This window comes from Pieris brassicae, chromosome 5 (assembly GCF_905147105.1).
Source record: "Pieris brassicae chromosome 5, ilPieBrab1.1, whole genome shotgun sequence".
Taxonomy (NCBI): Eukaryota; Metazoa; Arthropoda; class Insecta; order Lepidoptera; family Pieridae; genus Pieris; species Pieris brassicae.
Genome location: NC_059669.1, coordinates 18,746,722 through 18,769,894, shown reverse-complemented (window position 1 = coordinate 18,769,894; position 23,173 = coordinate 18,746,722). Strand labels below are relative to the sequence as shown.

General features: G+C 32.7%; 2 protein-coding genes across 5 annotated transcripts in view; one reads left to right on the top strand and one right to left on the bottom strand.

Annotated features, from left to right (window-relative positions):
• Positions 1–4: 4 nt before the first annotated feature.
• On the bottom strand, positions 5–7,904 carry LOC123709644 (nucleolar complex protein 3 homolog). The gene is made up of 13 exons (XM_045661108.1): positions 7,744–7,904; positions 7,376–7,653; positions 7,054–7,238; positions 6,134–6,381; positions 5,612–5,777; positions 5,083–5,203; positions 4,685–4,898; positions 3,986–4,174; positions 3,483–3,664; positions 2,408–2,616; positions 1,103–1,281; positions 488–699; positions 5–219 (listed from the first exon to the last, which is right to left on the bottom strand). Exons 1-13 carry the CDS (start codon positions 7,747–7,749, stop codon positions 27–29), a joined length of 2,382 nt encoding a protein of 793 aa, XP_045517064.1. The 5' UTR covers positions 7,750–7,904; the 3' UTR covers positions 5–26.
• A 290-nt stretch (positions 7,905–8,194) lies between these two features.
• Positions 8,195–23,173, top strand: part of LOC123709526 (regulator of G-protein signaling loco) — a 54,773-nt gene continuing 39,794 nt past the window's right edge. The window contains exons 1-4 of one of the 4 annotated variants that reach the window (XM_045660922.1): positions 8,195–8,265; positions 8,341–8,777; positions 9,960–11,473; positions 11,622–11,804. In XM_045660922.1, coding sequence (XP_045516878.1) covers positions 8,372–8,777; positions 9,960–11,473; positions 11,622–11,804 — 2,103 coding nt within the window. In that variant the 5' untranslated portion in view covers positions 8,195–8,265; positions 8,341–8,371. Of the gene's footprint in view, positions 8,778–9,959; positions 11,474–11,621; positions 11,805–17,562; positions 17,680–23,173 lie in introns of those variants that run through there. The other 3 variants (XM_045660923.1, XR_006753735.1, XM_045660926.1) reach the window with 3 other exon arrangements.

The following is a 23,173-nucleotide window of genomic DNA, read 5'->3' as shown; positions in this document are numbered from 1 at the left end:
AAACTAAAATTTTAAATGCATTTTATTTATGTAACATTGTCAATCGTTATTTCTACATTTTCTTCAACATTAAGGCAGTGTGTTTTAAACTCTTGCTGCGTCCAGACGTGTGGACGGTTTGAACCACTCTTCCTATTTATTTCGGCTGCCGGAGGTGGTATTGCAGGTTTAAAGGCCATTTGCGAGCCATTGTAGTTGTCAAATATTTGAAGAGGACTCCTGGTAATACAAAAGTTTTTAATAAAAAAATCTATTAGGTAAACTGGTCTATATACCAGTTTACCACACCACACCAGTACCACAAAAATAACTAAGGTTTGCACTGTAATTGATTAACCAATGAGACAATGATCAACAATAATTAAACAATTTCGTACTGACACATTTTACTGAATTATATACGAAGCGTTCGTGTGTTAAGGCTCAAAATATAGTACACAAGACATGGCGCTATACTTGAATTAGATATAAAATATATTAATCTCACATTTTCAAAAGCTCGTTGGGCAACGGTCCTCCAGCAAGTAGAGCGTTAGCGACTTTGACTGTAGTAGGATGATAATGTCTAGATAGAGCACACAGTTCATAAAGTGTCGCCGCATGCGCAGCGCAATGTTCAGGTGACTTCGCAAAAGGATCAAAACGACCAGATCCAACTATCTCTTCTGTGTCTAGGAGGGAGGAGACGGATTTGCTGTGCTGAAAAAAAGTAAAACATTAATTATAAAATTAAAATCAATCGGAATTGCAAATCCAACAACACGTGTTATTAAAATTTAAGAAATTCAGATTAGTAGTTCAATCTTATCTTGCAGTCCTAAATGATGTAATGACACTAATAAAAATAATATACTTCCTAGAGAGACTGAATCCATAAAAATTACACTTTATAATATAATATATCTTAAGTACTACTTCGTCTCTTTCTGTCACATTGTGTTTACGCTGGGATGAAAAGAGCCAGAAATATTACAGTTTAAATACTAAAAATGACTATATTCTACGCAATTAGCATTTGCCTACTGGACTGAATGTGTTTATTTATTTTTTTGTTAAAAAAATCAAAAGTTTTAAGTCAAGCAACTATATAAATGATTTGTACCTGTACAAGTTGGTGAAGCAAAGTGAGAGCAGCCAATGCCGCGTGATGTTGTTGTTGTATTGCAAGCGTTCCCAAACGTTTGCTAAATGCCAAAAGTACACTGGCCGATACGCGTCTAGCACGTCCACAAATGGCCGATATCGCCTCCAGTACTAAGCGATTTTCTGAATCATTTGATGCTGGAAATAAAATATTGTTTAAAGAACCATTGAATAGATAAAAAGATGCCTGCTAGTCCATTATGATAATGCGTGAATCTATGAAATTTCATTACGTTTTTTGGTATGTTTACAACAGATTTACAGTAATTATATTAATATTAAGTATATAAATTTTGTCAGTAAATGAAATTACCGTATAGCAAATAAAAAATAAAATTACTGTGTTTGTAATCTACCAATGACCTATGTATATTAATATTTAAAAAAAACAAATCTTATACTTTTAAAGAAAACACTTTTTTAACGGATTATAGCTATGTATTATTATAAACTTATAATTATTTTACATAATGTTGAATTTTTCCCGACGACTGGGATCCAATAATATCCAAATTAAAATCTTGTGTAAAAGTGTTTTCTTTAAATGTGTAAAAGGTATGTTAATTAAAGACAAATCTTATACTGTATTATTTAGATAAGGATAATTGTGCAACCAGTATTACAATACATTTATGTCTGCCGTGCCCTCAAACCCGACGTTTCTATATATACTGGAGAGCAAAAAAATCGACTCAATTCATACTTTCGCACTCAAAGTGCTCTAGGTTTAAAATTAAGACCTAAATCTCAATTTAGGTCTTAAAATCTTTAATTTCTAGATGTTAGCTTTATAGTGAGTACAAATACACATCTTGCACAATTTTTTTGAAGAATAAATGCTTTTAAACTTTGCGAGTACTGAAACTTGAAAAATTAAGGATAAAAAATTAAAAGAAAAAACAACATAACATTTTAAAATAAACTTAGTTAAACATGATAACAGCTTTAATACCTGGTGTTACCTACTCTTGCTCTGATTACAGCTTCTAATCGGTTCCTCATTGATCGCATCGGTACGCCCTAAGGTCGCGCAATGCTAACTGAGTGAACGAGTACGAAATGATACAGTGACCATTCCTCGACTATTGTGACGTTGTCTAAAAGTTAACCCTGCCATCATTGTTTTTATTTTTAAGGCTAGACCTAAAACTTTAAGAATTTATGACCTAAATTGAGATTTAGGTCTTAACTTTAAACCTAGAGCACTTTGAGTGCGAAAGTATGAATTGAGTCGATTTGTTTGCTCTCCAGTTTATTTACTTACCAGCGTGTACGGTGAGTGCACTTGCGTACAAATGGTCGTGAAAGTGATGGGGGTCAATGTTAAGTGCGTCCCCAGCACCCGATAACATCGCAAGTACTGTACGAACGCACAAAAGCCTAGAACGAGCATCGACTAATTCGTCACGAACTAGCTGCGTCAGAATAGCAACTAAATCACTGTAGTACTCCAAATTTATGACATGTGTGAATCTGTGGAAATTCAAGAACATGTAGAACTTAATTACACATCGTATTTTTATTCTGTAGTTAGACGGATTACGTTTATACACTATTATCCAACCAGTCACAAACAAGATATTGGACTAAAATACCTTAAGATCATTAAATTCTCAATCGTCATTTGAACTTATTATTAATTGACGTAAAGAAAATATAAATAGGTAGTAAATTTTTACATATCTATGCCTTAAAGTCATAATATGCATATATTTTTTTTACAAAAATCTGAACGACATCAAGATAATATTATTCTGCGGTAGGCGTGACCATTTACAATTTAAAACTCAAAATATTTTTATTCATATAGGTAAACAAGCACACTTATAAACGTCAAAAAAAAGTTAAATTAATTGTAAATCTACATTTACTACCAGTTCGCAAGTCAAGGGCGTAGAGCGGGTAAGAAACTTTCCGCCACTTTTTAATCGCCAAGTATTGAGTCGTACAAATTGTTTGAACTGGAGCAAATCAATCCCAATTTAATCTCGATATTAAAAAAACACAACACATTACATTATACAACGGTAATATTTATGGTTAGTTGGTTGATATAATATCGATGAGTTTAGAAACAAAAAAGGTACTTAGAAACATTGAACAGACTTCAACATTATTTACTTAGTTACAAGGAAAATAGTTTAAAAAACAATGAAAAATACAAGAGATTGAACAGCCATATCTTAACTATTAAACAGATTTTTATGACATTTAGACAGTTCCATTAGTTAAATTAAACTCTGTTATTACGAATGTAAGAAATTTGTAGACAAACATACAGTTAGACTATTATATTTTTTAAGTCGGTTATTTAATCGGTTAATAATAAGTTTACTTACTTAGCTAGTCCCTGTAAAACAGCGACGAGTAGCTTCGACCTCGGAGCGGTTTTAAGCAACCGGAAGTAAATATGGAAGGCGAGTCGGGTAACTTCCGTAAGCTGCTTCAGTCGAGCAGTTTCATTCTCTTTAGCTTCTGTTTCTAGAAGTTCACGTTCTACTTCTTTAAGTTTCTTGGCACGCTAAACATATTTTTTTTTAATTAAAGTATCTTTAAAAGTAAAATACACGTTTTTTAAATACTTCATTTTGTATATGACGGATAAAAATACCAGACAGTAAGTTTGATTACCAGGATTGATAAAATTATTGTCTTATTTTTGTAGACAAAATGATGAGTACAAACGCATTTTCTTTAACAACTCTATATGAAATTTAAAATTAATTTTTTAATTCACGTTTCGTAAAACGCCATCTATAAACATTAAAACAAATATTTATACTTATTTAAAAAAAAACATACATTCTTCACAATCGAAAACAAGCAATTTTCGAATAAATACCTTTTTCTCCTTCTTTGATAAATTCACAATACGTTTCTTATGCTTCTCATCTTGTTTCTTCTTCATCTTAATGTCCGTTTCGGCATCGAGCTGAACATCTGCGATCTTCAGTGACAGTAGGCAGTCCAAGGCGGTTGGTTGTAAGCGTTCACCGCGGCGTTTAACTAATTGGTTAATTAGACGTACTATCTGTAAATATAAAGAACGGTTAAGTCTCGATTCGGATAACTGATGATTTTTTTAGAACACGAAAGAAATGTTAAATCAAATATCTATCGTAATAGAAATGTAATTATATATATATATATATATATATATATATATATTTACACATTTTTTTCTTCTTTTTGGCTCTTTACACATTTTGTTTCAAAAACAGTATGAATTTAGAACTAAAGAGAAGCATCACTCACACAGAACATGTAGTATTTAAATTCTACGAAACGTCGATCGATTCGAGCTGTCAAAAAAATTATATTATCTTATTGACGTATCGCGCTCTGTGATCGTCTTAAATAACCGCCTAATACGTAAAACAAGATTTTTTTTAAATGTGTTTAAACTAATTTACCATATCAAAACTAAATTATTGGTACTACATGTTTGATTGTTGAATGACTTGTTGATTTACTTTTAACTACCGATAATATTTTATGACAATACAATAGATGTTTTTTTTTATATTAAAATTTAACTTACATCAAGGGTAATTTCTCCCTTTCTATCATCTTTAAAAACATTACAGCAACATTCAGTAACTAAGCTCCTGGCTTCCGGAATGGCACTGTCCAGAAACGGTACCACACTTTGGGCTATATTAGTTGAAAAGTTGAAGTTGGGCTTGGCTTCAAGAAGACTGCACATTGATCGAAGGGAAAGTATAGCTAGACTAGTTGTTGGAGCATCTAGTTTCCTGAAAACATAAATAATTCATTTCTCTTTTCTTTTCAATTTTTTAAATCTTTATATTTTGATTATGGCTTGTATTATATGGATGGAATATGGAATGCATGGATAGTTCTAATAAGTTCTAATATACACTGGCTAATTTTCAGAATATTGTTATTGTGTTTCTGTTACAGTTAGCAGTAATTTACCGATTGTCGCCTTTCTTCTTTCTCAATAAATTAGCAGCTCTCTCTACTCTAACAAGGTATCTCTTGTAAAACTCCAATAGCTCCTTTTCATACTTGTATAAAGCCAATGTGTCCTTTTTTACTAAAAAAATATTTTTATGTTAATTTATTTTACTTCAGACTAAACAATACCTAATATCGAAATTATTTAAATCAATAAGTTGTTTAGATTAATTCTGACATGGCAGCTATCTCAGTAAGACTGGCATAGTTCATGGAGCCCATTCTGTATACAGACACAGTTGCACTTTCAGTTGCATAACTCTCATAGCCAGATGGCACAGACCTGTCTGACAAACCAGAATTTGGTTACACTACAAGGGCAGCAAACCCAAGGAAAGAGAGTAGCCCCGGAACGGAGGTGTTCTAACACAACCAATATTCCTTAGAGTTACCATATTTTTCTTGTTATAAAAACATAAATTATACATTTCTCACATTCATTTATGAAAGCAAGATGCCTTTGAACTATCACAACAATAGTACTCACACTTGATGTCAGAATAATCTTGATGCCTAATCCTGTATTCTGGTAAAATATCACTAAATACTTCAGCAGCAGATACAGTTGCCAGCTTACGTACTGACAGTAGATTTAAAGAACCATCCTTTAGTTTGTCTTCCATCAAATATAGAATAGGATATAGATTCTTAAGCTGAAATATATAATACACACTTATAGACTTAAATTTTTTGTGGTTTTATAAAATCGTTTTACAAGTAGTCTTAATTTGTCAATTGCTTACTAAGAATTAAAATAGTTTTGCATCTTAATAACCAGAGATTGATATACATTTTAACCTGTACTGTTGTCCTGTTTAGAGTGCCTAAACTCTAACCATAGAAGTTTTCATATAATAAAAAATAATAATATATATATATATAATGATTACAAGTTTTGGTATATTTTAGTGGTACAGATTTATTTATTAGTCAAATTCAATGGATATACATTAATTTGTTTGATGAATTGTTGTCACTTTCTAGTGCAGTACCCAATACTCTTTAATACCTTTTTCTCTGGACTCTCAAGCAGCGAGGAACAAAGTGCTCCAATCCTTAGTTTCTCATGCTGTAGCCGATTTCTTCTCTCGGCCAACAGTTCCACTGTAGTCACAACTCTTCCGTCTTCTTCACCAGGGTCTAAACCTGAATCTGATTCTTGATCTACTTCATCCTCTGTTTCTTGATGCTCATGGTCATCCCCAGACCCTTCAAGTTGCAATTCTTCGTCTTTGTCATTTGATTCTGTGTCTGATACTGAAAATAATATATACATAATTATATACTAAAGGTTAAAAATTTAACACTTGATTATATATTGCATTTGAGTGGCGTTCCCACGAGAATATAAGTGTGTGCCCCTACTTCACCATGCTTTCTGCTGACAGTTTAAATATCTTTATTTTTAATTTAATATGCTTAAGATGGCATGGGGAACATGGTGTAATAGTTGCAGCTCTGTACAAATGTTGTGTAAAATCATTAAAATAATAGTACAGTCAAAACCGTTTACAACAACACCTTTTAGAACAGCATACCGGTTATATTGACCAAAAACAAAGGTCCCAGTCAGTAAAAGTATTAGGTACTTACTAACAATGTCATTTCCTGTTACAACTATCAGTTTTTACAACCAAATATGAATAGTTCCATCAATGTTGTTATAACAGATTTTGGGCTGTAATTTATTCATTATAATCATAGTAAAACATAAGTTCATGTAATTTAATAATATAATTCTCCTACTTATTTCATCTGTCTTTCTACTACTTAATTGTCCATAATTGGTGACCCACAATTTGAACCTTAGTTTTGCTAAGTATAGCCTGGACTATGCCAGTATTGATATGGTGTCACTGAATACTTATAAACATGTATTTCCAGATTTTACAAATTATGTAGAATCAACTTATCTCTAATACAACTTACATTCCACCTCCTCAGCTCTCTGTAAAATTCCATCTTTTGTCTTGATGGGAAGTAATGGCCTTAGTTTCTTAACTGGTTTGTCAGCTTGTTCTTGTTCATATTTTTCTTCCATATCACTCTCTGCTCCACTGTCTCCTTCTTGGTTCTGTACTTTCACTCGACTTCTTTTCCTTTTCTTTCCTTGTCTGTGAAAGTGAAATATGATTATTATACAATATTAATATATATATATTATAATATATTTGAAACCATTTTGATTGAAAAGTGCTTGCAGTATTTATTACGATAATCATGTAAAATATTTGGAGTAACCCGAACTTACTTGTTGCTCTCTACCTCCTCTGGAACATTGGACAGCAGCTGAGGTTGCTTTGCTAGCCGCGTTAGAATATATTTCTGTTCCTCATCATCCAACATGTCAGCCCATTCATTGGTAGATTCTTCACTTTCACTGCTATATTCTATTTGCTTCTGTAGAGGTTGCTTTTGTTTCTGTAGTTTCTGTTTATGCCTTTGTAGTTTGAGTTTACCAGCCTTTTTCATTTTATTAGTTGTGTGGTTAGTTCTCTTCAACTTACTTATTTTTGGTTTGCCCTTTTTCTGTAATAACGAGCAAATTCAATGAGAGTCAAATTTTTAGTTTAATGTTATAAAACTTAGAGCTATGCAAAACATAAATGTTACACGTACCGCCATTTTAAAGTTGATAACTACTACTATGCACTTAAATAATAAATATTTAATAAATACAAGTATTTAAATAAAAACACATTAAAAATTAATATTCAATATTGGTTCAAAACCAAGGTACAAAGTAAACTAAAGTATAAACCGCATGCTGTTTTGACTTTATGTCATAAGTGACAAACTGCTAAAAATTATATATAGTCCTTTGACAGATGACAGAGGATTTTTTTTAAATATTTCGTCTAGAAGTAAGGAGGAAACTAAAAATAGATGTAATGGAAAAGTTACAAAGGGGTAAATAAATTAAAATGTAAATTTTAAGTATTATATTTAATTATTTTTTAATTTACCGTCAAAATTAGCAGATTTTAAAATAAAAAACGTAATATTTTTACACAACAACACAGATCAAACAGGTTTCTAAACAAACTCAAACTTTCTAAATAAGTCTAAACGTCAAGTCAGTTACAAAGACCTCGAAACTTTCTTGAGTTTTTAAATTCAAGTTTTTCTAGTTTTCTAAGTGTAAGTGTGATGGATATATTCAGAAATCCATAAATTATTAAAATGTTGTACGTTCCTTACTTATCTTTTTTCAAGATTCAATTACCAGAAGTGTAAAAGTTGGAGTATGGTGCCTCAACAGCAAAGAAGAAGGCGTCGACGGGCTGTATTGTCCAAGAATGCAGAAAGACGGGTTGTAGTAGTTAGAGGAGCTGGTGGTTTTGGATTTACAATTGCAGGACAGCGTCCTTGTGTCGTTTCTGCCGTGGCAACCGGCGGACCGGCAGAACGAGCAGGTCTCCGCACTGGAGATGCATTACTGGCTGTCGACGGAGCAAATGTTTCGCGATCTCCTCATGCGTCCGTCGCTAGGACGATAGCAGGAGCGGATGGGCCGATTGCACTCACAGTTGCACCTAGAGAATCTCCACCTACTGATACAGAAGATACCGAACCAGAAGAGCGGTCTAGAACTCGTAGGAGATATCCTCCTCCGCGAAGAAGGCCACAGCCTGCTGTGTTACATCATCCAGGTATGTTGGAATTATTCCTATTATTATTGGTGGTGGCATTATTTTAAGTAATCATAAATCATTTAAAATTTAATAAATTCTACACTATTTTATATGACTCTTAAGATGTAGAAAATTCATTACTCTCTTGTATCACTACTTAAATGTTAATTTTCAATGTTATTAGTACTTAGCTTATAAGTCAGGGTGTTAGTATTATTTTTACAGCTACTATTATTTAGACAGAACCTGCACAAAGTTTGAAATGTGTATTTCAGAATAAATTTTTAAATTGTTTTTCAGATGACTTGATGCCCAATACACTTAGTATGTGAGTAATTTAGTATTGTCTCTGAGCTCACATCCTACTGAATGTTTTTTCACTATTGTGTCTGTGTCTTAAAATTTGTTTGAATTCTGTTTGAACTTATTTATAGTGCATATATTGTTACTAATTTGTAAATGCATTCCATAATTCATTAAATTAATTAATATTCATATTAAAGCTGTAACTCTTATAACATATAAAGATTATGTATGTAATTAAAACAGTTTTTAAAAATAAACACACTGTTGAATGTTTAGAATGATAACACTTTATTGTAGTTAGAATAGTATTATGTTTGTTTCTTCATAAGTCTAATTGCACATTTTTATATAGTCTATGACTGAAATTTCATGTGCCATTACCTAAAGTTCACATTTACATTGCATAAATGAACTTTTCAACATATAAAAGTATAAATATGAAAATGTATGTAATGCATGCCTCTTTCTAGTTTTATTGTCTGTATTTGTAACTATAATGGAACATATAAATCATAGCGGCTTTAATTATTTTATACTAAATAATTAATTCTGGCCAAATAAGTGTAAATCTAATTTTATAAAATGTCCAACTATATTTTTTAATAAATTTGTGTGACCATAAGACAGAAAAATCCTTCAAGTGATAATTTAAAATGATTGTGTTAATGACATTTAACTACTGACTATTTCTATCAAATTAGAAAATTCTATCATTTAAATATTTATCCTACTGTACAAGTTGTATCTTATACTAAAACATACTCCAAATTGCCATCTCAGTTATACCAAAATTTTGTCTCTAATCTCTACCACAACTGGTTGGAAGTGTTATTATAATTCTACATTTATGTTTTCATCTGAATGTCCCTTAAAATATTTGTTTGCATTTTTCAGGTTGTCATGCTGCTCCTACAACATCCGGCATCAGCGAAATTCTTCAAAACTTAAGTCGCGCTCAGCTTGCGCCAAACCAAGCTGCGCGATTAGAATGCCGGGCAGTTGTGGGCTATTTAGGCACTATAGAAACGCCTCAAGCTACAGCCAATTCCGCTCCAGAAAACGTCAGAAATGCTGTAAGAAAACTTCGTCAAGAAAGACGAGCAGCAACACCAGTTCTTTTATCAGTTCTCCCTAGTTCATTACTACTTAGAAGACCATCGGGACAAGTACTAGCTCAGTATCAGCGGGAAAGAATAGTTTACGCTGGTTGTGGTTCTGAAGCTGATAGAAGATTCTTTGGACTTGTAACTGCAGCCGAAGTAAGTGACTCGGAAGCTGAGGCGTTCTCTCATTCTTGTCATGTTTTTGTGGTTGATCCGCGAATGACAGAACACGAAGCGCATGTAACAAGAGCTAGAGAGTTTCAAATTAATTGTACCAGAGATCCTGTTGCAGAGCGCTGCTTAGAATTTCCGCCATCTGCTGAATACGTCGTAGGGGTCATACGAGGAATGTACTCTTTGCCACCTGACGATTGTGCTAGTCCCGTACTACAGCAAATATCAAAATTAGCTGTGAAAAGTGACAGTCCAGCCCCAAGTAATTTCTCACGGTGTAATAGACCAGCATTCAGACCAGTCCGCGAGAGACGACCTTGTAGACATGAAGAGATTCGAATGGAGCCTGAATTTGTCGCCAACTCTCCCCAACCAAGTAATCACAGTGAAATCACAACTACATCAAGTAACAGTGACTCAGGCATTGGTTTTCATAATGACTGTAGAAACATTGCGGATAGAATATTAGTTGTTGACTTCGCGAATCAGCAGCCAGTTCCAAATCGGTATCATCAAGAAATTTCTCGGCCTCTAGGCTTGGTTGGTTGTAGTAGTTTTGATGCAGATGGATCATTTTTATCAAATACGACCCCAGTTGTTGATGGATTTGGTGGACAGGGCCGGCCATTGAATTTGGATGACGTGATACTAAACGCAAATGATTTGGCAAGGCATAATCCTAGAAGCGAGGATGACAATTACAATTACAATAATATATATGGTAACATGCCATCAGGTTCACGAGGGTTCAATGGTGCAGTATATGATCAGGTATACACAGAGAATGAAGGCCACTATGAGTTTATACCATCGAATTTGGAGATGGATGAGGTAGATCGCGTTGGCGAGACTTTTAATTCTGTGGAGATTTACGAAGAGCGGGCGAGGCATCCAGACTACCATTCTAATGAGTCGGTGGAAAATGTGACAGTTATTTCAGGGAGAAGTAAGATTAGTATGGACACAGTATCTGTATACTCGTCTCGGAGTCATGAGGAGGCTCGCCCGTCACGTAGAAAGCATCTTCAAGCTTCATTGGATGATATGCTTGTACTTGGACTGAGGGATCAACCTCAAGAGTCTGATAAAGATGAGGGTAAATTCTTGCATCCCGGTGCTGTTAAATGCAAGGTAAAAATTATAATACTTTTATGTTCCTATATTATATCCAAGACCGCATCGTATATGCAAGCTTGTTAAGGGGATATTATTTTATAATTTAGAAAAAAACAGTACCTATCAAAGGTTTATATAATTATAATAATTTTGAAACTTTTAGGTACGCAAATCTATCAAGCCGCTTAACCTGTTATCAAAAACGAAGAATATGTTGACGGGCAAGAGTGACAAACGAGAAGAGGACGGGCGGCGTAGATCGCTAAGCGCAAGCGCAGGCGATGAATCACACGTCGAAGATGCGTTGCCTGCTGCTGCTAGTGAACCCGATCTTAGAGATACACAAGTTAGTAAAAATCATACTGCTTATAAATGGTATCCAGATGTATACAATAAATGCTAAAATAATTCACTTAGCCGGTAATATTATTCTGTTAATTCATGTCGGTCGGAATGAGGGCGCGTATCGACCAATGACTATCTTGCAACAAAACTAGTGTCAGTTATCAGATTATATAGGTTCTATTATGAACATTACTGACTGATTGATTCTGAGTATTATTTATTTATTAGCACTTCGTTGCATTACAATATAAAAATTTAACATAATTAAATGAAAGACTGGCGGCCTTATCGCTTTCGAGCGATCTCTTCCAGGCAACCACTGTGAGATTTTTTTATTAAATTAGATTATTAGGCAGCAATAGCTTTCAATAGCGATACGGGTATGCAATTTCGATGAAGTTCTTTCAACCTTCGTCGCGCTGATGTCGAAATCGTGAAAGCGCACTGCAAAAATTCTATATGGAAAACCGGGTTTCTATTCTTAGTTACTTAGTACAGGCGATTTTTATGTATATGTGGATTTTCTTTTTAATTACCTATGCTTATTTAAGACAACTAGTTTTACAGTTGTATCGCAAAAAAATGCCATTTGTGTGGCATTGGTGTTTAACAATATATATATAATCCATGCTTATATATATATATATCCTTTAAGCATGGAACGAACAAAGGCCCTATAGTACATTCAAGTAATCGTTCTAAATACATACTATCAACGTTTCGTCGAATTGTTTATTTTTACATTTCCCAATACGATCGTTATCAACTCGTTATCAATGCACAGGGGCCGTTAAATATAGAACGAAGGTCGAGTTAAGCTCGTTTTTGTGTTTTTTAAATAAGGGAAATTTATATAAATCTCTTTAGAAGCAACCGGCGACATGAATCATACATTATTTGAATTGGAACTAATAAAATTAGCAATTTGCAATATTTATATACTCTATTTCTACTATGCTTTGATAAAAATATACAGTAACAAATTGTTTTTGCTAATAAAAAATAATAATTCTATTAGAATTGAAAACAAAATTATATTCTAATATCATTTGAAGCATTGAAAATAATTTCGTGATCTCGAAATGGGTCAATAAATGGCTCGACGATGTAACTGGAGACTGATTGATCGCGATGTATCGAGGCCGACTCCTGACCCAAATACGAATAGACAATACGATAAATCTTTGTCGTTGCTAATAAACTGAGTCGTTACCTTCGTATATTGCTGTGAGGTGTTTTATATGACTTTTATGTTAGATTCTTAAGTCTTATTTTATGGAGGTTTAATTTTTTTTTCTTTCCATGAATTTAGGTTTTTTTTTTAAATTATTATTATTTTTGTGTTTCGTTAGTAATAATAAATCTTAAATGTAATAATTGAAAGCTATGTTATGCCTATGCGTATTTGTTTAACATTTATAGATTCCACGTAAATTATACGGTATTCAAGTATTATATCGTATTGTATATCAAGGCCAAATTTGCTTGTAATGACAAGTCAGGGACAAATGCATGGATATTTAATGCATGTGTGAATTGATATTAGCCGCAGGACGCAGATTCTTCTGTAAAGAGAAATAGGAGAGCTTAAAAATATTGTTGACTAGGATTTTTTGAACAATTTCAAATTATTTCTCATTTAAAAGAAAGATGCAAAATAGTTCTACAAATTTAATTAGTACAGCGACGGGTCAGAAAACTTTATATTGTCTAACGATGTAGGAATAGTTGTTTATTTGAGTTTTAATGTACTTAGTAGGTAGGTGCGTGTACGCAGCATTACAACGCAGTACGCCCGTGCAAAATATTTACGTTAAATATTAACGATGTGTAAATTCTGTTACGGAGTAAAATAATAATAGTGTGTGGAAATATGAACTAAACTAATTTAGAATTATTTATAAAAAAAATTGTCAAACTATATTTTTTTAGATACAAATTTGTGAATTGATAATCACGATTGCTTTGTAAATTCATTAGTGATCATGATTTTGCCCGTATGATGAACATTAAAAAGTTAATTTCTAATGAGAAAGTCATGAATATTTATTTATAAGGAAACAAATAGGTATCTCTTTCATGGAATGAAGACAAATAAAATATCTAGTTATAATATAAAGGAAAGCAAAGTAGACAATGCTATCAAAATCAACTCTAAAGTAAACTGAGTGCTTCTATCGTGAATAGTTGTAAAATCCATGTAATACCAAGTCGATTAATTTATTTTGTCTCTACTAAAGGGACCTTCTGTCTTATTACCTAAGTACATCGTCTAACCTAACATCTGTCCCTATCAATATTAAAAATATATTCCAAAAATGGCTCGACCTGTTTCGAGAAAAGTATGTTACGGCCGTGCCGCTTTTTGCTCGATTTCGCGGAGATGTAACAGAATGCGGGTAGATACAATTAAACTTATTTTCGTAGTTTATACTACATCTAGTTACATAATATACTTTGTTTCATATTATGATCATATGTATTATTTTAGGAGTACTACGTGTTTTAGTCTAAACGAACGCCTCACGACTCTATAAAGTTAGCACTATACTATGTACATGTTGACAAACATTGTCCTTACATTTTGTGCTAATGTGAAACAAAGTAATTTCTACGTTGCTGTAGAAAAAGTCTAGTAAACAAGCTGACTTGATACTGATTGTTGTATTAATGGGGAATATGAAAATCAGCTGATAGCCGATCTAAAACGGTACTTTCAATCAGATAAACTGTTATGATAACTGAACTAGCCACTATGAGTTCCTCTATGATGTTTTTTTTCTCTAGTGTGGTTTTCTGCATTCCCTTATATAATTCTACTTATATGTTTTCTTTTTATATTATTTTTGTTAATATTGTATCGGGAGACTATCATAAATAAAATAATTGCAATAGGTCCTATATACACGTTTGAAATACATAAATTATGTATTTGTAAATCTAATCCATTCTCGAATCAACACACAAAAAGTTTTGCATCGACCCTTTTCAGGAGGAGTTATTTAAAAAATACAATTATTTCTAAAAATGTTTTGAATTAAATCATAAAAAAATATGAGCCGAATCCTAAAGGAGGGTTCTAGCAATATATGTATTATCTACATGTTATTCAATTACTTAATAGAAGAACTTCATTTTTATTTCCATTTTTCTGTACTATAAAATCAATTTCCTGTTACATTCATCAGGATTAGCTCATTTACGTCACATATAATATTAAAAAAATCTTACGATGTTACATTTAACTGATCAACAGTATGAATATAATTATAAAATATGGTTTGCTTTCCGTATTGCGACTTAGACTCCTATTTTTTCCACATCTGTAATCTACTCAAGCAAAAGCCTTCAATGCAATACAGGAAGTAAGTTAAGCGCCCTACAATTGTCATCACAAAAAACCAGTATTTTAAAAAAAAAACCTCTACCATGGTTTTGTAACTATTTTATAGAGTTTTTATTTTAATGTCCGGTTTATTTGAACCTTGTTCTCCACCCTTACAGCAGCTTAACACTAATTCGGTAAAGCGAAAAAAAACGTTAGCCTAACAAATAATGGACTATGCAACTCTTGTGATTTCGGTCAGTTTAAAACTGAAAATAGCTATTTCGTGGGGAAATGCGTTACGAATTTGACTGCCCTTCAAGAAAAGAGCGTACCAATACTTAAAGGCCGGCAACGCACTCGCGAGCCCTCTGGCATTGAGAGTGTCCATGGGCGGCGGTATTACTTAATATCAGGTGAGCCACCTGCACGTTTGCCTCCTGTAATATAAACATTAAAAAAAAGGAATAACTTGAAGGACTGCAGTGTGGTGAAGGGGGATCTGGGAATCGCCCGGACAGCAATTTCCGAAGAGAAAAGATATAAGAGTTTTCCGTTTCCCATGTCTAGTGTGGTGAATAGGTGACTATCTCTAACACATCTGTACTCTTACTTACTCTACCCGTGAGGATTTTAAATAAGTAGCAAGTTCTAGATCCCTCCTTAAAACTGTTTCCATGAAACGTTAATAACGTTTTTTATTATAAGTTTCTTATATGCCGTACCTTATCACGTCTTGAAACACGATGTGTCAAATAAGTCGCAAACCGCACGCAATTCGGTCATTGTAAGTTTATCAATGAATTTAGGGTTATCAAACAGCCATTAAAGTCGGAATATGTTCCTTGTTATAGAAACGAACGATTTACATAAGCTTAGGGAAAGCTACTAGTCGTTGCTGATACGATTGTTATCTTATAAATAGAAACGGTAATACGGTAGTAAAGTACACATGACTTGCAGATTTTAGGTTTGTATATAGGTTTATGTAATTATGCAATGAAGTTTGTAAATAAATGAAATAATTTATATACTTTTTGTTACCAAATTAATATAAAACGTCGGCTAGGTTACGTTATGTCAAAAAATCTTCTTACAAAAGTCTCTTGTAATACAGTGGAGTATTCGCCACAATATTATTTTGGAATATATAAAAATATTATTTTTCGTGTAACGTGTTTATTATATTTATATCGTATCGTACTAATTATATTTATATTAATATACATTTTTATCAGTCTTATTTTGAGTGTAATAAAACAATATATATTATCTCGGCGTTGAAGATATTTAATATCTGAAAACATACTTTTATATACATGGCATACAGACAAAAAGGGTTAATGTTGAGAGATCTCCACATACTACAACTCAGTGATGCGTTGGCGATCTATTTTTGTCGTGCTTAAAGATATTTAAAGTTTTAAATAGAAATTTATTTTTACAGCTTTCCTCATTCTTCTTATAGCCTTTAGACTTACCTAACATTTTTGTTACCGATAGGAGATACATATTATCAATGTAATTTTTTATTCTAATATACAACATAGTTGTTAGGTTAGGTTAGTCTTGCTATCTAGGAACGTTTAGGAAACTCGTTAAACGTTTCGTTTACACACTTGTCTGGCGGAATTTTAGGTACTTGATTGAATATCGATTTTTAATTAACTGTCTAGAGAGTCAATTAACTCTCTGATTTAACTACTGTACTGCGACATATCTATAATGACTAAGAGTAACAGGGTGCCGTTATAAAATATTCATATATGAATAAGTTCCGAAATAGTTTTTAATAATTAGATTACAATAGGTTTTAAATTTAAAGACAATTTAAATTTAATTTGGCCTATATAAGACCGCGGCATCACTCATTACGAACTATTAAATATCATGTTGACCGCAACTGAGACATACACATTAAGAGCCTAGTATGAATTCAGGTTATGAAACTATCGTGTTAAAATACGTTTAAATTATTCAAGAATAGTATTAAGGCCATCTTTTTAGGCATTAAGAAAAGCATATCCATCCAGAAATGTGTATCGGACGTATAATTCATAAGGCATGATTACATATACATACACTCACATATTTTACGTGCGAACTTCAGATGCTATAAAATTAGCATAACATTTGATAGTATCTCTGAGATATTGAAAATCGTTCATTAGGAGTAAAATTAAAATTAAAGAAATGCACAAGGTATACTGTCCTATTCATCCTTGGATCACTCCTTATCAAATCCATGTTGCAGTTGGATAAATTGTAATTATTAAACTACCATTTAAGGTTATCTAATCGACGAGTATGGCGAAATGGAAATGTTTGCGAAAACGTTCGTCATTATTTCGTGCTAGACATTCTACGCGTGTTTACGATACATCCCATACACCACTGGGAGAAGACGTTTCAACTTTCAGTGCGTTACAGACTACCGCGACAGATTGACGTGATTATGTGATAGTGTGTTTAAAACGGTTGTCGAGTGATTATGGCGAATAAAATGATGGGATACGTTATATGCGGTTATAATTCTATGGATAATTTGATGGTGAGTTCTCTTATATATTGTAAATTAGTAACTGTACTCGAGTAAAGATATACAAATTTAGAACATTTAACTCGTAACGGTGATTGCACGTTGTTATAAGTGACAGTATTCGGGAAGGTACTGAGAAACTAAAGAGGTTGTTTTAACCCCACCTACAGATAATTTAAATATTTAAAAATGGAATTCGTTCTATATAAACAATTGTTATATGATATATTATGAAATTGCAGCATTAACATATTAATATTAAATGGCGTATAGAAACATACAAGCAAAATTGCTAGGGTAGCAGATAATTAATTTAATTGAGGACTTATAGAAGCGATATACTTATTCAACAAGTCTCAAGTACCACTAATCGTTCCTGCCGAGGCAAGTAGCTAATTACTAAACTAAATTAGACTAAACTGGAGCAGGCTTAAGGACAATGTTGCGGTTATTATAAGGTTATAAGGAAAATAAACATCAAAATATATTGAGCAATTATTGGAAATATTAAAATAATCTTAATTGTTGACGATGGTTTTGGCAAATGCCTATTTTAATAAAAGAAATATATATGAACATGCAATTTATACAGTATCTCTTTTTGAATTTAATTTTTGTGTATCAAATTTGTCTATTATTTAGAAAACATCATACATAGTATGGCAAACGTAAAAACTCTCGCTCAAATGTTAATGTAATTTATATAAACAAAAGAATTGAGCTTTATAACAAACCGCATAAATTTGGTGGTTAATTTTGAACCTAAACAATATGTAGGCGATATTTTGTAAAATTATAATTGATTTTTATTAATGTAATAATTTTATACCGATTTCTCGATTGCGTTCACATCGTAAAACCGCTAGTGTGTGTTTCTTAAAGACAATACAAATGGAAATTGCGGAAAAGCGACGTTATTCTTTGTGATACGATTTTTTGTTTTCAATTTTCTCACACATTGTTGGAATTGCTCTGATTTCTTTGATTGACAAATGCATAAATGCACTTACAGAATGCCTATATGACAAAACAAACATATAGCGTTACATTCTTCTAGGTCTGGGCCTCACATTTCTTTATCTTTTGCGTTGTCTAATAGTCAAGTTGGTGATCCGCCTTTGCCAGACACACTCCGCCGGGTCTAAAGTATGCCAGTTGCCTCACGATGTTTTCCTTCACCGTACGAGCGAGTGTTAAATGCGTACAAAGAAAGTCTATTGGTGCACAGCCGGGGATCGAACCTCGACTTCAGAGATGAGAATCGCACGCTGAAACTACGTAGTTTTTGTATTTAAATCTGTGTGTGTGGTGTTGTTTTTTTTCTTTGTGTACGTATTTTTGTATGTGATGTAAATCTATATAGTAGCGGCTTTGGAATAATCTGTAATGGTAGTTTATTTTTAAAAATAAAATCAAATAAATTTGGCAATAATATTTTATTTTCTACTCTTGCTGACAAATACGTATTAATACTTTATATTACCGGATACAATTAGCAATAAAGTATTAAATGGCAATACTTGATTCGTATCAACGATCCCTTTCATAGATAATAGATTAAATGAAGTTCAATTGGTAATAGTTAAGACCCGCATCGTTGCTCCATTACTTAATTAGTAGGTAAGACCAGAATAGTTTGTATATGTATGTGCATGTATACTTATGTTATATTGTACATTTGAATAAAATTGCTTTGGAACTTGGAAACATATTTCATAGATATTTTTAAGCAAGTGGGTAGGCCTTTGACTCACGCCGTCTATCTTTTGATCTGAGAGTGAGATTCAGAACGAGACTTAACGATAAGTCTGACTCCCAAAATAAAAAAATATGTATCGAATATACATGCAGTTAAAATAATATTAAGCCTTTATTAATACACATATTTTTTTACATACAATATACGAAAGATATATACAATTTAGATATTTAAGATGCGGCCAATGTATTTTATCTTTAGCCGTCAGGCTCCAATTTTTACCTTTTACTATTTCAATCTCGTTGGCACATCGCTCGGGACCGCACGAGAGTTATAGTTCGCGCTAAGTCTCAACTTTGAATATATTTTTTATTAAGGCCCCTATTAGCCTACCATCAGACAGATCTGTGGCTGCTGCTACGCCTAGTCCTCTTTCCATGAAAGGGACTTTGTTAAGTTAAGCTAGTTCTGGTGGGCTAGTCCTACTCTGACATAAGGGTATGTCACATATGTTACACATATTGAAATAAATATTCCTTAAAAGCCGGCCAACCTCCATTACTGGAGGTTAGACATAAGTCTCGTGAAGCGCGACTTGCCCTATGTCAGATGCAGCAACAGTTCCGTAGTTGCAATACTAACGTTACGAAGCCATGATTTTTTCCTTCTACCAACACCAACGAGTCATGGCGACGCAACTTACCGTTGTAATAATATATATCACAGCTAAGAAACAAATATACAAACATATGAAATTTAAATCAATACGGAGATTGTATCTCTTGAAATTATCTAGAGGCCATATTTCTCAATATTTCCTGAAAAGACAAATCAGTTTTTATCGGTATTCCTAAATCACGTATATCGGAATTCACAAAACAACAATTTTTAAATGTAAACTATATGAAGATAACGTTGCGTAATATCCTATATGAAGATTATAATTGTTTTTTTTCTGATGTCTGTATATTAAATGGCTTCACGAATATCAGTGACCTTATACAATGCTTTAGTCAGAAGTCACTTGGAGTGCAACGCAATAGTGTGTACCAAATAACTTCTCCCGTCAGCTCTACAATAGACTGTTTGGAGTGTATCCTTTGTATCCACTTATGTTTGTTGGTTATGACCATCTACGCCTCAGAAGGGTGCTGGCTACATCCGGATACTCCCTACATATGATGGAGAGACTAGGTGTAAAGGTTCCAAGTAAAAATCTGATCCGGAAGGTACAACTGTACGATGTGCGCCGCGATACTGTAATCAATAAGGTTGTTTAATTGTATAAACTCTGGCTGAGTTCCCGTCGTTTATTATTAATCATAATATGTAGGTATATGATTTTTTTAATTGTTGAATTGTTCAGGATTAGGTATTATTGTGTAGTATAGCATAAGTAATAAGTGTACACATAGAATAATTATGTGGGAAAAAAACTCCACATTCGTTATCAAACAGAAGTCAGATACGAATATCGCAGGAATTGTAGTAATATAGAAACCAAGCGTACACTTTTGCGGTCTCTTCTATATATATAAGTATTAATTAATCTATTATAACATTATATAAAATGATAAATACAACGTATAAGTATATAGCAGCTTTCACTTTCAAATTTTATTGGGAAATGCTAGAGATATTATTACTTATAAATTAAGTCATACTTGCCTCTATAGTTTATATCAATACTCCGTTGCTGTATATACTTTAACAAATCAATTACACCAATGATACATGGTATTTTATATGCCTAATCAGGACATAGTGATTCACGCTTCGTCTGCCACACGTCATCAATTGTTCAAGTGCTATATTTAGATTAATTAAAGCTTTTGCGGAATGTACCGTCTATATGTCGTAGTAATCTGTGGGGTGTGGCTTCAGTTTGTCGTTATGAAATGGCGGCTGTGGCGTCACCATAGGGTCATGGTGTATATCGTATATGTGTCCTCCTTGTCAAAGTTATATTGGCTCAGGCTTGAAACGTTAGTCACATTTCTATAGTATTAGAATAATAAAACACAATATGATCACACATGTCAGAAGCCCAAGACTAGTTAAACAGTACAAATACGCCTGCAAGTAAATGTTTTTTTTATAGATTCAAGAGTATATATTGTAATTTATGTATTTACATTTTAGTCAAGTATTTGCTGATATTTTAACTTTTTGGAATTGTTTTGTTTAAATTTTGTCTTGCCTATGTGTAATGTGCTTCTACTGAATATTGCTACGTCGAATACGAATATATGGTCACGGCTGATATGTTATATCAATATCCGTAATTTATCTTTCTTCATAATATGCTAAGGTCAGGTACGTAAAAACTCTTTCGTCAACTTTTGTTGCGATTTTCATTTGTTTTCCTTTAAAGGATTCACGATATTTGCGCCAATGTCACAAAGAAATTTTCTTCTGCCTTAGTCTGCTTAAGTATATATAGATGAATGATTCATGTAGAGGAATACTAACAGTAGTATCCATAAATATCTGGAATGTACATTCATGCATTCCGATGTTGATCGGGTTTTGTTATTGTATCAATCGGTTAGATTTTGAAGACGTAAATTATCGTATCCATTGAGCAGCAGTATTGTTCAAATTCAATGAGTAATGCAATACAAAGAATCCTAACTTAAAATGTAACAGATTATTTGATTTTCCACGAATAAGCTAAATATTTGGGCGAGCGATATTAAATAATAAACTTTTTTTTTAACATTAAATAGGCCCCATTTTTCTGACGGTACTGTGTAGGTGACTAGATTACAGCTCTATTAAAGAAAATTTCGATTTAATTATAGAAAAATCGTAGACCTTAATTATGCGTGTTTGTGAATTTTGGTTGGTTTGAATTATCGTTGTGATTACATATATCCATAATTATTTTGTTGAATTGTATATCGACAACATAGATTATCGATTAATCCATATCGTATTAGTTTATATTATTAGTACTTCAGTGTTTCAAGTCACTTTCGTTCAAGGTTCCAAGCGACTATAACGTACGTAACACAAAATGTACGTCATTTCGAAGAAGGATATGCAGCTCTTGATTGAAGAGCTGACCTTTCCAATCCACTAGAATTCGAGAGATTATTCGAGTGGAAGAAATAAGGAATAGGAAATATCAAAGTCGTATGTGTAATGTCATTAACCTCGAGCTTTACGACAAGAGTAGTTATTCTCTACCTTGTAAGATACCATAGATTGAACAGAACAATACACAAAAGATAAACAACTCTATTAGATAGAGAAGGCCTGCTTTTTAAATAAATTATATAATTATTGACCGTAAATTATTTTCTAAAGACTTCCTTTATTTACAAAAATTATATGAATTTAATTTCACCGTTTCAACTAAAGTACTTTTCTGTCACTTTTTATCAAAGTTTACATATGAATTGAACTCTTATAGAGTGAAAATGGTGTAAGGCTTTACATCAGACTAAAATGTATATTTTAATCTATCCAGTTAATAGTTATATTAAAATAGAGGCTGATATCATCTTAGCTCTACATAGTACCAATTAGTCGCCATTAAGCGGCTGTTGGCACTTTTCCGTGTCCGGCGACTTTCACAGCCACTTTATTATATAAATTCGCGTTTCCTGTTTTAAACTAAAAAGCTGACCTAACATATGCTGTTAGTATTAATTGTCCCAATATATATAATGTTTAAAGAACTTAATTCTCATAAACAAAATTACATTTTTATTATTAGAACTCAATTGTAATACCTCGGACAGTAGTCATTTTGTACAGTTTTTAGGCTTATAATGTGTAATTTTAAAACCCTTTTAAAAT

What these genes read in the sequence shown, in the direction of transcription:
- LOC123709644 (XM_045661108.1), bottom strand. An exon ending in TGCTTCACCAACTTGTACAG is followed by an intron (nt 700 to 1,102) that starts GTACAAATCATT and finishes ACTTTTTTTCAG; the next exon opens with CACAGCAAATCCGTCTCCTC. An exon ending in CCCAACGAGCTTTTGAAAAT is followed by an intron (nt 220 to 487) that starts GTGAGATTAATA and finishes TTGTATTACCAG; the next exon opens with GAGTCCTCTTCAAATATTTG.